The sequence below is a fragment of the Neofelis nebulosa genome, chromosome 17, assembly GCF_028018385.1.
Source record: "Neofelis nebulosa isolate mNeoNeb1 chromosome 17, mNeoNeb1.pri, whole genome shotgun sequence".
In the NCBI taxonomy this organism is placed as follows: Eukaryota; Metazoa; Chordata; class Mammalia; order Carnivora; family Felidae; genus Neofelis; species Neofelis nebulosa.
The window spans coordinates 34,913,595-34,927,607 of NC_080798.1; the positions used below are offsets into that span (position 1 = coordinate 34,913,595).

At 50.5% G+C, this 14,013-nt stretch overlaps 1 protein-coding gene across 5 annotated transcripts in view; it reads left to right on the plus strand.

Moving 5' to 3' along the window:
* Window positions 1-14,013, plus strand: part of ADGRG3 (adhesion G protein-coupled receptor G3) — a 30,357-nt gene that overhangs the window by 10,198 nt on the left and 6,146 nt on the right. Inside the window, exons 3-11 of one of the 5 annotated variants that reach the window (XM_058708119.1) lie at window positions 6,657-6,792; window positions 8,340-8,486; window positions 9,347-9,481; window positions 10,021-10,060; window positions 10,257-10,330; window positions 10,465-10,577; window positions 11,711-11,926; window positions 12,605-12,885; window positions 13,081-13,174. In XM_058708119.1, coding sequence (XP_058564102.1) covers window positions 6,657-6,792; window positions 8,340-8,486; window positions 9,347-9,481; window positions 10,021-10,060; window positions 10,257-10,330; window positions 10,465-10,577; window positions 11,711-11,926; window positions 12,605-12,885; window positions 13,081-13,174 — 1,236 coding nt within the window. Of the gene's footprint in view, window positions 1-6,656; window positions 6,793-8,339; window positions 8,487-9,346; window positions 9,482-10,020; window positions 10,061-10,229; window positions 10,331-10,464; window positions 10,578-11,710; window positions 11,927-12,604; window positions 12,886-13,080; window positions 13,175-14,013 lie in introns of all 5 variants that reach the window. The other 4 variants (XM_058708118.1, XM_058708120.1, XM_058708121.1 and 1 more) reach the window with 4 other exon arrangements.

Consider the following 14,013-nt stretch of genomic DNA (forward strand, 5'->3'; position numbering starts at 1 on the left):
TCAGGTCTAAAATGGGTCTCTTGTCGACAGCATATAGATGGATCTTTTTTTTTTTTAATCCATTCTGATACCCTATGTCTTTTGATTGGAGCATTTAGTCCATTTACATTCAGAGCTACTATCGAAAGATCTGGATTTAGTGTCTTTGGGTTATCTGTAGGTTTCATGCTTGTGGTGATGTCTCTGGTCCTTTGTAGTCTTTGCAGCACTCCACTCACAGAGTCCCCCTTAGGATCTCTTGCAGGGCTGGTTTAGCGGTAAAGAACTCCTTCAGCTTTTGTTTGTCTGGGAAAGCCTTTATTTCCTTCTATTCTGAATGACAGGCTTGCTGGATAAAGGATTCTTGGCTGCATATATTTCCTATTCAGCACATTGAATATTTCCTGCCACTCCCTCTGGCCTGCCAAGTTTCAGTGGACAGGTCTGCTACTACCCTTATGTGTTTATCCTGGTAGGTTAAGGCCCACTTGTCCCTAGCTGCTTTCAGAATTCTCTCTTTATCTTTGTATTTTGCCAGTTTCACTATGATATGCCATAGAGAAGACCTATTCTTGTTGAATCTGAAGGGAGGAGTTCTCTGTGCCTCCTGGATTTGGATGTCTGCTTCCTTTTCCAGATTAGGGAAGTTCTCAGCTGTAATTTGTTCAAGTACACCTTCTGCCCCTTTCTCTCTCTTCTTCTTTAACTCCTATGATACGGATATTATTCCATTTCGTTGAGTCACTTAGTTCTCTAATTCTCTCCTTGTGGTTCAGTATTTTTTTTCCTCTTTTTCTTGGCTTCATCATTTTCCATAATTTTATCTTCTATTTCACTTATTCTCTCCTCTGCCTCTTCCATCCTTGCTGTCACTGCATCTAGTTTATTTTGCACCTCATTTACATCATTTCTTCATTCGTTGTGACTATTTCTTAGTTTCTTGATATCTGCAGCAATAGATTTTCTGTTGTCTTCTATGCTTTTTTCAAGCCCAGCGATTAATCTTATGACTATTATTCTAAATTCTTGATCAGATATATTGTTTATATCTGTTTTGAGCAATTCCTTAGCTATCATTTCTTCCTGGAATTTCTTTTGAGGAGAACTCTTCCATTTCATCATTTCGGCTAGTTTTCTGTCTTTACGTGTTTTAATAGCTTGTTATGTGTCCTGCACCTGTGAGCACTACTATATTAAAAAGGGGTCATATGCCGTCCAGGGCCTGGCCCTTCAGGAGGTGTTTTTGGAGTGTGTTGTGTGCTGTCTGTTGTTGTGACTCTGGTTGTTTTATCTCTCTACTCGTAGTGGTGGTTTGGACCTTCCATCAGGTGTGTTTTGATTTGTTCATTGAAGTAACCCTGGAAAAAATTTTTTAAAAACGGGGGTGGTGGTTGCAGAAGAAGCCTTATCCCATACAAAGAGAGAAATGACAGGGGTGGGGAAAAAGAAAAGAAAATTGACCAGGGAGAGTAACTATACAACTTAATCCAGAGAGAGAGAGAGAGAGAGAGAGAGAGAGAGGAGAATAAAGAAGAAGGAGGTACAGAAGAGGTTTAAAACAAATAGATTAATTACATCTGCTTAAACAAACCAACGGCCAGAGTAACCAGACTAGAGAAGGGAAGAAATAAGAAGACGAAAAGAAAAAAATATATATATGTAATAAGAATTGACCAAGAATTAAGTCAGAAGATGCAAAACCACTGGGCTGATATCTGATGGTGCCTTGGAACCGGTGGCTGTGCTGGTCTGGAGGAGGGGCCGCCCGGCGAGGTCAGTGTCAGTCTTGCTCTGGTAGATACACAGTTACCAGGCATGGAGGGGTGTGGTTTGGTGCAGGCAGGTCCTGCCTCCACTGCCAGCCCCCTGTCTGTTCCTGAAGCCCCACTTTGTTGGTGATGGGAAGAAAAATGGTGACACCCCAGTCTCTCCTCCCCAGACTGGGTGACCCAAACCACTCTGTTCAGGCCGTCCTCACAGTGCTGTGCAGGCGTGAGCAGGCCCATTAGTTCCACTCCACAGTCTTCCATTCCTCCCAGATGCTGGGATGCAAACCCCAATGTCTTCAAGGATCCCGCCCCGCACGCCCTGGTTCCAGGATAGTGCCACTCCGCCCAGCCGGCAAAGGGTCTCTGGCTGGTGGGTGCAAGCAGGGTCTTTTGTCCTTGGAACAGCTCTTTGCCTTCTTCCCACTGCCCTCCAGGGAGGGGATTGCTTTCTCCGACCGACCGCAGACTGCGCCTCTGAGCTGGCTACTGAGCCCAGGGCTGGTTCCCCTCCCCGCAGGCATGTGAACTGGGCAGCTGGCCCCAGTCTGGGGAAAACCCCAAAATTAGAAATTGGATCTTTTTCTGTTTTTTTCCAATCCCCGGTCCGTAGTTTTTCTCTTGTCCAAATACAATCCCACACTTCCACAGCCTATCTTTCTCTTCCTTTTGTCTCTGCACAGAAGGGGATCCCTGCCCTCCATTCCTACACCACTTGTCTTATCTCTCCCAGTTCACAATCATGCACCTATGGCCCGCCAAGTTGTCCCCGTGGGCCCCTAGAGACGTTTCTGTCACTCTTCAGCCCAGACTCTTGGAATTCCAAATCCTCTAGCCTCAATACTGCTGCGTTTGAGGGACAAGAGAACTCCGGGTCCCCCTACTTCTCTGCCCACTGTTGACCTGCCCACCTTTCCCTCTTCTTTTAAATTGGGTTTTATCTTCTCACTATTGAGTTTTAAGAATCCTTTCTATATTCTGGATGCAAGTCCTTTATCAGATGTATGATTTACAAATATTTTCTCCCAGTGTATGTCTTGTCTTTTTGTTTCTTAACGATGTCTTTTGAAAATCAAAAACATTTAATTTTGAGGAAGTCAAATTAAAAATTTTTTTTACATTTACTTATTTTTGAGAGACAGAGGGACAGAGCACAAGTGGGGAGGGGCAGAGAGAGACGGAGACAGAATCTGAAGCAGGCTTCAATGCTCTGAGCTGTCAGCACAGAGCCTGACGCAAGGCTCGAGCTCACAAACCATGAGATATGACCTGAGCTGAATTCAGACGCTCAACTGACTGAGCCACCCAGGCGCCCCGAGGAAGTCAAATTTAAATGTGTGTGTGTGTGTGTGTGTGTGTGTGTGTGTGTGTGTTTGATATCGTATCAAAGAGATGTTCATCTAGCTACAGATTTTTCTAAGTTGTCTTCTACAAGTGTATATGGTTTTAGCTCTTATAATTAGGTTATGCATTTGGAGTTAATTTTTTGTGCACAGGGTGAGGTAAATGTCTAACTTTATATTATTATTAGTTATTATTAATTTTTGCATTTAGATGTCTAATGGTTACAGCACTATTTGTTGAAAAGAATTCTTTCTCCATTGAATTGTTTTTGGAAGGGCATTCCATTGATGGGCTAAATGGAAGCTTTTGGAATGTCTTCTCCCAACCAAGATAGTAAACCAGAAACCAAACTACCTCCCTGGGGAGAACTGCAGAGATTCATGTCACCAGGAAAGACTTGAAAGATGCAGGGGTGGTGATGGCTCCCATAACTCCATTTACCTCACCATAAGGCAGGTGGGTGTTGGGGAATGACTCTGGACTGTCTTACACTAATCAGGTGGTCACCACCAGCAGCTGCTGTCCAATTGCAGCTCCTGTCCCAGATGAGTACGTTTACTCAAACAAATCAACACACCTCCCTTGGAAGTTGATATGTAGCTACTCCATGGCCAATGCACTTTTTTCCATACTAATTTTCAAGGGCTACTGGAAGCAGTTTACTTCTACCTGGCAAAGCCAACAGTATACTGCACAGTTTCCTCAGGGCTATGTCAATTCTCTTGATCTCTGTCATATAGTTCACAGAGACTGTATTAATCCTGACATTCTATGCAGCATCACTCTGGTCTGCTTTATGGACAACATCATGTTGATTGGATCTGATGAGCAGAAAGTGGCAAGTAGTTAAGATGCCTTAGGAAGATGCAAGTGAACTAGAACATGGGAAATAAACGCCACAAGAGTTCAGGGGCCCCTCCCTTCAGGGAATTTCCTAGGTATTCAGAGGTCTGGAGAACATCGAGATATCCCCTCCTAGGGAGGTTAATAAGAGGCAAGCTGTTGAAACTCCCACCACTTAACAATGTAAAAACAGGCACAATGTGGGAAAACACATATCATGCAAACATGAACCAAAGATATCCGAGTAGCTATGTTAATAGCAGACAAAGAATATGATGTTTAAATGGGTATCAACTTTGTAATTAAAAATTCAACCTTACATATATGCGTTAGACTTTTTGACTCTATGTTACATTTCACAACTAAAACAATTTTTAAAAGTGCTCTGGAAACTAGATCAGGAAATCTTCCCTTAAGAAAGTGAATTGGGAGCAGGGCACCTGGGTGGCTCAGTTGATTAAGCATCCAACTTTGGCCCAGGTCATGATCTCAGTTTGTGAGTTTGAGCCCCATGTTGGGCTCTGTGCTGACAGCTCAGAGCCTGGAGCCTGCTTCGAGTTCTGTGTCTCCCTCTCTCTCTGCCCCTCCCTTGCTCAACTGTCTCTCTGTCTCTCTCTCAAAAATAAATAAACATTAAAAATATTTTTTTAAGTGAATTGGGTTGTTCTGTGAGGTCAAAGATTTTTAAACACACACACACATACACACACACATAGAAAGAGAGATACAGGGGCACCTGGGTGGCGTAGTCGGTTAAGCGTCCGACTTCAGCCAGGTCACGATCTCGCGGTCCGTGAGTTCGAGCCCCGCATCAGGCTCTGGGCTGATGGCTCGGAGCCTGGAGCCTGTTTCCGATTCTGTGTCTCCCTCTCTCTCTGCCCCTCCCCTGTTCATGCTCTGTCTCTCTCTGTCCCAAAAATAAATTAAAAAAAAAAAAAAAAACGTTGAAAAAAAAAAAAAGAAAGAGAGATACAATTAAGTGCACAAAAAATATTGAATTTATTTTATTTGGTAACCATGAAAATCACAATATTTTTTGTTTAAAATTTTAAAGGGTAAATAAAAAGCTAGACTCAGTGTAGCTCAATCAGTAGATTTCGACAACCTCACCCCCACTGTTTCTAGCTGGATGGTGTTCTAATTGCCTGCCCCACCTAAACACATTTGCACATATTTACATGGGTTACTCTCTATAGTGTGCAATATAAAGCCTCCCTTTTGTCTCCCTGGCAGGCTCTCCTTAGCTACTCCTTTCCAACAGCCTTGATCTGGTTGTATCTGGCTGTATCCCCTTCTCTCCCATTGCTACCTCAGCCCTCACGTATTCAGAGTTGCTAAGGAAAGGTAGGCAGCACATCTCAGGAACCCAGCTTAGGAAAAGGAACTCTGGTCACAGGGATCTTTCAGTACCATGGAGAGTAGGGGGGGATGCGGGGGGTGGGGGTTGCTTTTAGCTGATGGCAAAGGGTCTGTGATAAAATAAATGGCAATTAACTTTTGTGTTCTCCGTACTTCTAACACTGGTTCAGTGCCCATAAGCCATTTCCCATACAGTTCAGCCTTTAGAGGGCGAATTCCCAGTATGTAGGCAGCGCTCGATAAATGTGAGTTGGCACTCATGCCACGCAATTATCATCCTACTGTTTGAAATACTCAGAGGATTACATAAGGAAGATATACAAAGGCCACTAAGTACATGAAAAGATGCTCACCATCATTAGTCATTAGGGGAATGTAAATTAAAACCACAATGAGATACTACTTCACACTTACTGGGATGGCTATCATTGCAAACAAACGAATATAAAATGAAAATGTCAAGCGTCGGCAAGGATGTGGAGAAACGGAGCCCTCGAGCGTTGGTGTGAAAATGTCAACTGGTACAGCCGTGGAGAGCAGTTTGCCACTTCCTCGAGAAGTTAAACACAGAACTACCATATGACCCAGCAATTCCACTCCTAGGTATATACCCCCAAAGAATTCCAAACAAGTCCTTAAGCAAAAGCTTGTACTTGAATACACGCAGCCCTGGGTATCATAGGCAAAAAGTGGAAACAACCCAAATGTCCATCAATGGATAAGTGTATATAGAAAATGTGGTATATTTATAGAATGGCCATTTTATTCATCCATAACAAGGAATGGAATACTTGCACATGCTTATACAACATGTATGAACCTTAAGAACAGGCTAAATGAAAGAAGCCAGACACAAAGACCAGATATACAATTCCGTTTATAAGAAACTTCTAGAACAGGCAAATTCATAGATTAGTGTTTGCAAGGGACTGAGGGAAGAGGGAAAGGAAGACTGCTTCATGGGTAGAGGGTTTCCTTCTGGAGGGATGAGAATGTTCCAAAGTTAGATAGCGATGGTGGTCACACAACACTGTGAATGTATTTAATGCCGCTGAATCGTGTACTTTAAAAAGGTTAAAATGGTAAACTTTACGTTACGTATATATTGTTACCAAAAAAGACAAACACATAAACTATTCAGAGGGACTACTGGCCGGAATCTCCCAGAACGAGCCTGGCTTGCTCTCACGACACCCTGCTTCTCCTGCCGTGATCCCAGGGTCTTTTCTTTGATATTCTGGGTCACCCCTCCTCCCCCAGGAACCTGATGGTGGCTTCCTCGTCATCCAGGCTGGGGACCAGGTGAGTGCGTAATCCCAGCCTGCAAGACTCTATCTATTCTCCCTGATTCCCGGCCCTTTGCAGATACTGGCTGAAATACGAGTTCCATCTGGTGGAGAATCAGATGGGGATAGTGAATACGTCTTTTTTGAAGGCTGTTGTCCAGAGTGTCAGCACCAACATCTCAGAAGACCTGCTCTTCTCTCTGACACCTTCCCAGGTGAAGAGGTCCCTGTCCCTGTTGGCTGTTTCTGGCTCCATTTCCCTCAGACGTATTTTTCAGAATTCTAAGAGACTCCTGGTCTGTGCTTGGTGCCCACCAAACTCTATCCCTCGCCTGTCCCATTTGGTAGTGCTCTGCCACTTTGCTAATGGGTGCTAGGGAGTTACTGGGATGAGTGGATCCTGGTGACAGATTACCCAGGGTGGAGGAAGACGCATAGGGAAGATCATCAAATTGAGAGTCAGGGCATCTGGGTTCCAGTCCTGGGCTCCCCACCCCCTCCCTAGGTGTCTTCCAGGAAACCCCTTCCTGTCTCTGGGCCCCGGAGCCCTCATCTGTAAGATGAGCACTAAGGCTCCTCCAAGGTCAGAGGTTCCCTTCTGCCCTCCCTCCCAGGGAACACATTTGAAACCAGGTAAAGGCGCACCTCACCATACTGCAAAGGGCCCCACAGGCAGACTCTAGATTTACAATGGTCTGGATTCAAATCCTGGCGCTGCCCTTTACCAGCTAATGTGATACTGAGCTCATGACCGAAATTTTCTGAGCTTTGGTTTCCCCAATCTGTAAAACGGTGACAGTAGTGCCCACTTTCAAGGTTATGGGGGGAGCAAGTGAGATAATGCACAGGGAGTCCTGGGTGCAGGGACTTCACTCCCTTAAGGAGGGAAGCTGAGGATGATGTTCAGGCAGCAGACAAGTTGGCTATCATCAGGGTACTTCTAGGTCTGTCTGGAAAAGGAGCGATGAAAGAGAAGACCTTTCCCAAACCTTTATGTGACCCAAGCAGCTGAGCCCTCTGCTTGGGGGCACCCGCTGGCCCCAGAGATCACCCCCATGTTCTTTGACAAGGGTCCAGATGGGAAGGACAAAGGTGGGGCTCTCGCCTCCTACCCTTAGCTCCTCCTGTTCCAGTGTCCACGGGGTGCTTTTGAGGCAGGACCAGTTGGGACCCGGCTGCAGCCCAGTGGACCAGTGAGGTCAGAGAATGAACAAATTACCGATGAAATTTAGTATTTTAACCATTCTCAGCTTTTACCAAATATGTTGTCAGGCAGGGGGGAAATCACATTCTATGTGTTTTGTATTCTCTGCCTCTGCTCTCATGGTCTCCCTTTCTGGGGGACTTTATTCTTTCCAGTTATTCCTGCTTCAGAAGCCAGACACCATCACCATAAAGCCCTACGTAATTACAAGGGCTGGCAGGAAGCTGGCCGACCCTCCCACACACTTGTAAACTGAACTTCACCGACTTCTTTGGGTCTGACCCTGACGGGTGGCCGCACAGGCAACTTGTTAGCTCCATTCTCCATATTGGGAAAACTGAGGGTCCGTGAGGCTGGGGCTTGTCCAGGGGCTCACAGTCTGGGCAGAGCAGAGCTTGCTTGCAGTGTGCCTCCAGGTGTCCTGCCTCTCAGAGTGATGCCCTCGGGCACCACCCCTCCACCCAATGCCTCAGTTTCCCCTCCCAACTAGGGGAATGGCAAGACGGGTGTGTTGGAACCCTGGGGGAAAGACGGGAGCTGCGGGGTCTGTGGTTACAGGTTCCAAGGCCAGTGACAGAGGAGGAGCATGAGCCCCCCGACAGAGTCCGGCTGCCCCGGAGTCTCTTTGAATCCCTGCAGGACAGCAGGTCGGTGGTCCGGCTGGCCATCACGCTCCTGGACATTGGTCCAGGGAATCTCTTTAAGGTGAGGAGAGGCCTGATGGAGGCTCAGGGCAGCTCAGTGGGTCAGTGCTCAGTTCACCAGGGACCTGTGCCCCAGCTTGCTCTCTCTCAGGTCTTTGCTGTGGGTCCCAACGAGGATGGAGGAGGTGATGAGCCTCCTCCGGAGAACGTTTCTAAACCAGCCCAAGGTCATCCCAGTCTTCTGTCCTCGGAGTCTGTGCACTGCAAACTCGCACTGGTCACACACACTCAGATGTTTGGACCCCACGCACCAGTGTCCTTGGTTGGACCTGTACGTGTATCCCAAGCATTCATGTCCCCTTGTGTGTCCTTGTGCATGTACAAATGCACATATTCTTTCAGACTCCTGGTGTGTATGTAATCGCGTGTGCTCCTGTGTGACCGTGTCCACACAAGCGAGGGTACCCAGGTTCTTGCAAATGTGTACCAGGCATGCCTGTCCAGAGGTGTGTAATCCACTCACGTGTAGACACAGTGCACAATGAGTGCTCCTATGGGCCGGTGCTCACCCCGCGTAGGCACCCACTGCCCTCCAGTGGGACAGCTGGTCTTTCTTCTAGCCCTACGCTTCTCCACCTAAGTGGGCAGAGGAGCCCTGGGGCCAGCAATGGAGAGCTGTTGGCCGCATGGCTTTGTGACCGTTTGGCCTGGGGTGTTGGGCTCACTGGGGTCCAGCCTGGGCAGGGGACTACAGGGAGCAGCAGGAGGAAAGTCGCCCATGATCCCTCAGTCCCCTGGTCCCCTAGCCACAGACTTTACTCTCTAGGCAAGGGTGATGGGTCCTGGGTGTTCCCAGGAACCCCCACAGAGTTTGGTTGGGACAGCCCCTTCCTAAGCCCAGCTCCCCATCTCCCTCCACAGGGCCCCGAGCTCAGCCTGGAGGACAGCAGCAGCGTGTTGAACAACCGCCTGGTGGGCTTGAGTTTGGGCAATATATCTGTCAGCAGGCTGGCTGAGCCTTTGGAGATCACCTTCTCCCACCAGCGCCCACCCTCTGTGAGCCCCCAGTCCGGGCCTGGCAGCTACTAAGGGGCAGACAGGCGGGTGGTCACCCACAAGCACACAGGCAGACATGCATAGGACTCTGCACCTCCCATCCTTCCACAGCCACCCGGCAGAAGCCGCAAAGACCATATACACGGCTGTGCCCAGGGACACATGCCACCTGCACACGAATGTCCATTTGACCCCCAGGTCCCCTCGCACTCGTGCTTTTGGGCGTGCACATAGGGCCTGGCAAACCCACCAGCATGCCACCCACATACATGCTCCCTCAAAGGCACATGCACACAGACATGCAACCCTCCCACTCACAGCCCCGCGCCCCTCACGTGCTGGTCCACGGCACTCCAAATGGTGCAGTCCATGGTCCTGTGTGACCCACGGGGTGAGCCTTGCTTTCTACCCAATGCGCACTCAGCGGGGGGCGGGGGGGCATGCCGTCCTCTCCCCTCCTCTCCCCACACTCTCCTCGGCCCTCTCTCCTCTCCCAACCATGCCGTGCCTCCACCCTGATGCCCATTCTCTGGTTTCAGAACATGACCTTCAGCTGTGTATTCTGGGATGTGACTAAAGGTAGGCAGGGAGAGTGCGGGCTCCCTTGGCGAGGTGGGGGGCAGAACGCCACCGGCAGGGCCCCTCCCCCTCCCTTCCTTCCTCTCTGTTCCCCTCCCCTCCTCTCAGGTCCCCGCCACTCCCCCATATTCCCATACACTCTCCTATGTTCCCCTCCCTTCCTCTCCAGGGTCAACAGGAGACTGGTCTTCCACAGGCTGCTCCACAGAGCTCAGCGCCAAGAGGACTGTCTGTCGCTGTGACCACCTGACCTTCTTCGCTTTGCTGCTGGTAACAGCCCACCCGCCCTGATCCCAGCAGTTCTGGAGGCACCGAGGCTGCCTGGCAGGGGCCAGGGGCTTTGGGATGTGTGGGGCCTGGCCTCTGACTGATGGCGGTTCCGGTTCTGGGGGTGTTGCCCACAGAGGCCGATCTTGGACCGGGCCACGGTGCAGGCCCTCATTCGCATTTCCCAGGCTGGCTGTGGAGCCTCGATGATCTTCCTGGCCTTCACTGTTGTCCTGTATGCTGCACTGAGGTGGGTGACCCCCCTCCCTCCCCACCCCATGTCTCCCTCTTGTCCTGAAAGGCAGGAGAGGTGCAGGCTAGAAAGTACACTGCTTGTGCAGCATTATAGATATCCTCTCCAAACCCTAGTTTCCTCATCTGTAAAATGGGGTTGGGGGTTGAAATGTGTCAGAGTTATTTCAGTTGAAAGTGGCAGGAACTCAAAGTCACTCAAATATAATGGGGAATATGTGGTTCCTGTAATGCAGCCTTCAGGCACGGTTGGATCCAGGGGCTCAAAAGACTTGCTCTCCCTCTGCTTCTCCCAACTTTGCTCTCTCCTTTGTCAGCCTTGTCAAGCAGCTTCTTCACACTCAGGGAGTCCCAGGCTTGTCTGCCTAAGCAGTGAATTTTCTAAACGAAGTTCCAGAATTAAAGCCTTTTTCTTTTAACATTTTATTTTGAAATTGTTATAGACTGACAGGAAGTTGCAAATATACTACATAGAGTCCCACAGTTTTTTTCCAGTGATAACATTTTATATAACTGTAATGCAGTTGGCAGGAAATTGGCATTGGTACAGTGCTACTAACTAGAATACAGTTTCCACAATTTTTTACATGCATTCCTTCCTCTGTGCACGTGTGTGTGTGTGTGTGTGTGTGTGTGTGTGTATTTCTATGCAATTTTATCCCGTGTATACCAGAGTTGAGTTTTGCTCTAACCTGAACCATTTGCCCATGATGGAACAGGTCACTGTGGTCAAGGGATGGGTTACACTGATTGGCCAAGCCAAGTCATGTGCCTGCTTTTATTTGAACTAACAAAGGGTCAACCTCAGCCAAACTGCAGGGCTGAGAGTGGGAAAGGGGGTTCCTCAGGGAAACCCGTTCCAGAAGGAGGAGTGGGTGCCGGATAGGCAGAGATCACTGGCCTGTGCTCAGGTTCTCTGGGTCCAGGCCATGGCCGAGGGACCCACAGGAACTGTCGGCTTGAAGGAGACTGTGGGAGCAGCCACATGCCCCAGCCTGCCCTGGACCCCAGCCTCCCCACCCATGACCGACCTGGAGCAGCCCTGGGGTCTCCTGACTCGGTCTGGGGCCCTCTGACTGCCCTTTTCCACGTGCCTCTCTGCCTCTGTCACCATGCGGGCCTGGGCTGCAGCCCCCAGCAGCCCCACTCCCTCCATCTCAGAGCAAGCCGTGAGTGTGAGTGGTGCCACCCCTGTCCCCAACCAAGCCCCCGCCTGGGACACAGCCCCCATCCCCAACAAGCTGAGCATGACCTGCCAGCTGGCTGCGCCGCTGGACCCTGTGAGCCCGGCTTGGAGCGCCAGAAGGAATCGTCACCAACTCTCGAGGGTGGGCCCTGGCGTCTCAGGTGAGATGCACATTATGCCTCATGCTCCTGTTCAGGCAGCCCTGGGCTCTCATCCCTCTAGTGAGAGCCCTGGGGATCTGTTTGCTAGGAATTCAGTGTGAACTCCACGGACAGGGAGTGAGCCTCCGGCCCTCTCCGGGCTTCATTCTCCCTACTACGTCCCAGCCTCCTGCACCCGAGCCCAGTCCCACAGTCCATCTACTCACTCAACCAAATGCGCGCAAGGCTGGCTCCGGCCTACTGTGCTAGCCCGAGGTCACAGCCAGAGAGGAGGGGGGTGGCTACAGTGAGCTGCAGGAAACTTCCAAATCAGCCTGGAATAAGTGGCAGTCAGAGACAGCTTCCTCAGAAGGAAAGGCCTGAAGGAAGAGTAGGGAAAGGCATTGAGAGCAGAGGGAAGAGCAGGGGCAAAGTCCGGGAGGTGTGGAAAAGCAGAATGCGCTCAGGGAATTGCAGGGAATGCAGTTTGGCCAGAGCATTGAGTCAAGGGATGAGGCCAGCAGGATCCGGACCCCACAGGACCCTGAGGGCCATGAGATGGCTTCTGCACCTGAACCGGACAGCATCCACACTCCAGCTGCTGGCAGGGGCGGAACAGAGGAGGTGGAATGGAGAGGCTGTGGTGCCCCATGGGAGCTGCGTCCTCTTGCAGCCTCTCATTGGCCCTTCTCACCCCAGGTTCTACCGGCAGCGGTTCAAGTCAGAAGATGCCCCCAAGGTCCATGTGGCCCTGAGCATTAGCTTGTTTCTCCTGAATCTAGCCTTCTTCATCAATGTGGGGCATGGCCGTGAGCGGTCAGATGCCACCTGCTGGGCCCGGGGGGCCATCTTCCACTATTTCCTACTCTGTACCTTTACCTGGATGGGCCTGGAAGCCTTCCACCTCTACCTGCTCGTCATCAAGGTCTTCAACACCTACTTTGGGCACTATTTCCTGAAGCTGAGCCTCGTGGGCTGGGGTAGGTGCAGCTCAGACAGGCAGTGAGCATGGCTGGCCCTGGGAGGGGGACAGGAGGGAGAGCTGCCTAGGGCAGAGAGGGGGCTAGCTCTGTTGTACAGGCTCAGGACCTAGGGGATGGGCCGCTGGAGGGGATTTGGGAGGAGGACATGCCAAGGGAGCCCAGCAATGCCGCAGCCCCTCCTGTTGTGCACAGGCCTGCCTGCCCTAATCGTCATTGGCACTGGGAGCGCCAACAGCTATGGCCACTATGCCATCCGCGACAAGAAGAACATGGCCACGCTGGAGCTGTGAGTGGTGGCTGTGGGAGCAGGGGTGACATCAGGTCCCTGGCTGCACATATCTGGGCCAGAGGGATGTGGGGAGAGGAGGGAATCCTGGGAAGAGAGACTGAGTAAGTCAAGGCAAAGGATCCTCCAGCTAGCTCATGGCCTGGAGTGGTAAACTGAGGACTGGATGGAGAAAGCTCAATGAGACAGGGGGTCTGAAATGGAGGAAAGCGAGCTGAGGCAGGATGCCTTGCTCTAGCCTGGGCCACCACCGGCGCATATGGTACCTTTGGGCAAATTTAAAAAGGTGCTCTGCCAACCTGTCATGCCAGGGGCTCAGCCCCACCTGCCCCCTCAGCCAGCTGCCCTTGTGCAGGACACAACCTGCCCAACACTGGTGACAGCCCTGGTTCTCTCTGGGCTCTGCCTCTGAATTGCTGTGTGGCCTAGCCTGGCCCCTCCCAGGGCCTCAGTCTCCTCATCTGTACAATGAGGTGTGATGAGCATACTCTTTCACACCCTTTGCCCTGCAGTGCGTGTTGCACGGGGCTGAGCTGAGCCTCCCCCAGAATGCCTTCCCCGGGGCCATGGCTCTGTGCTAAGAGAGGCTGGTGGGGCCTTGGTCTTGTTCCCAGGACCTCAAATGCAGGGGCCACAGGGGCTAGAGAGGTAACATAAGCGCACGCGGTGGCCCAGGGGGAGACTGCGGTAGACTGGCAGTCACACACCCATCTATCGTCCCTCTGGAGGGCATCCACAGAGCTGCTGGGTGTCGTTTTACAAGAGAAGCAGAAATCTGGATGCTTACGCCAAGCCTCCCACTTTTTAAAGGGTGGTTGTTAATTCAATTGTTTAACAAC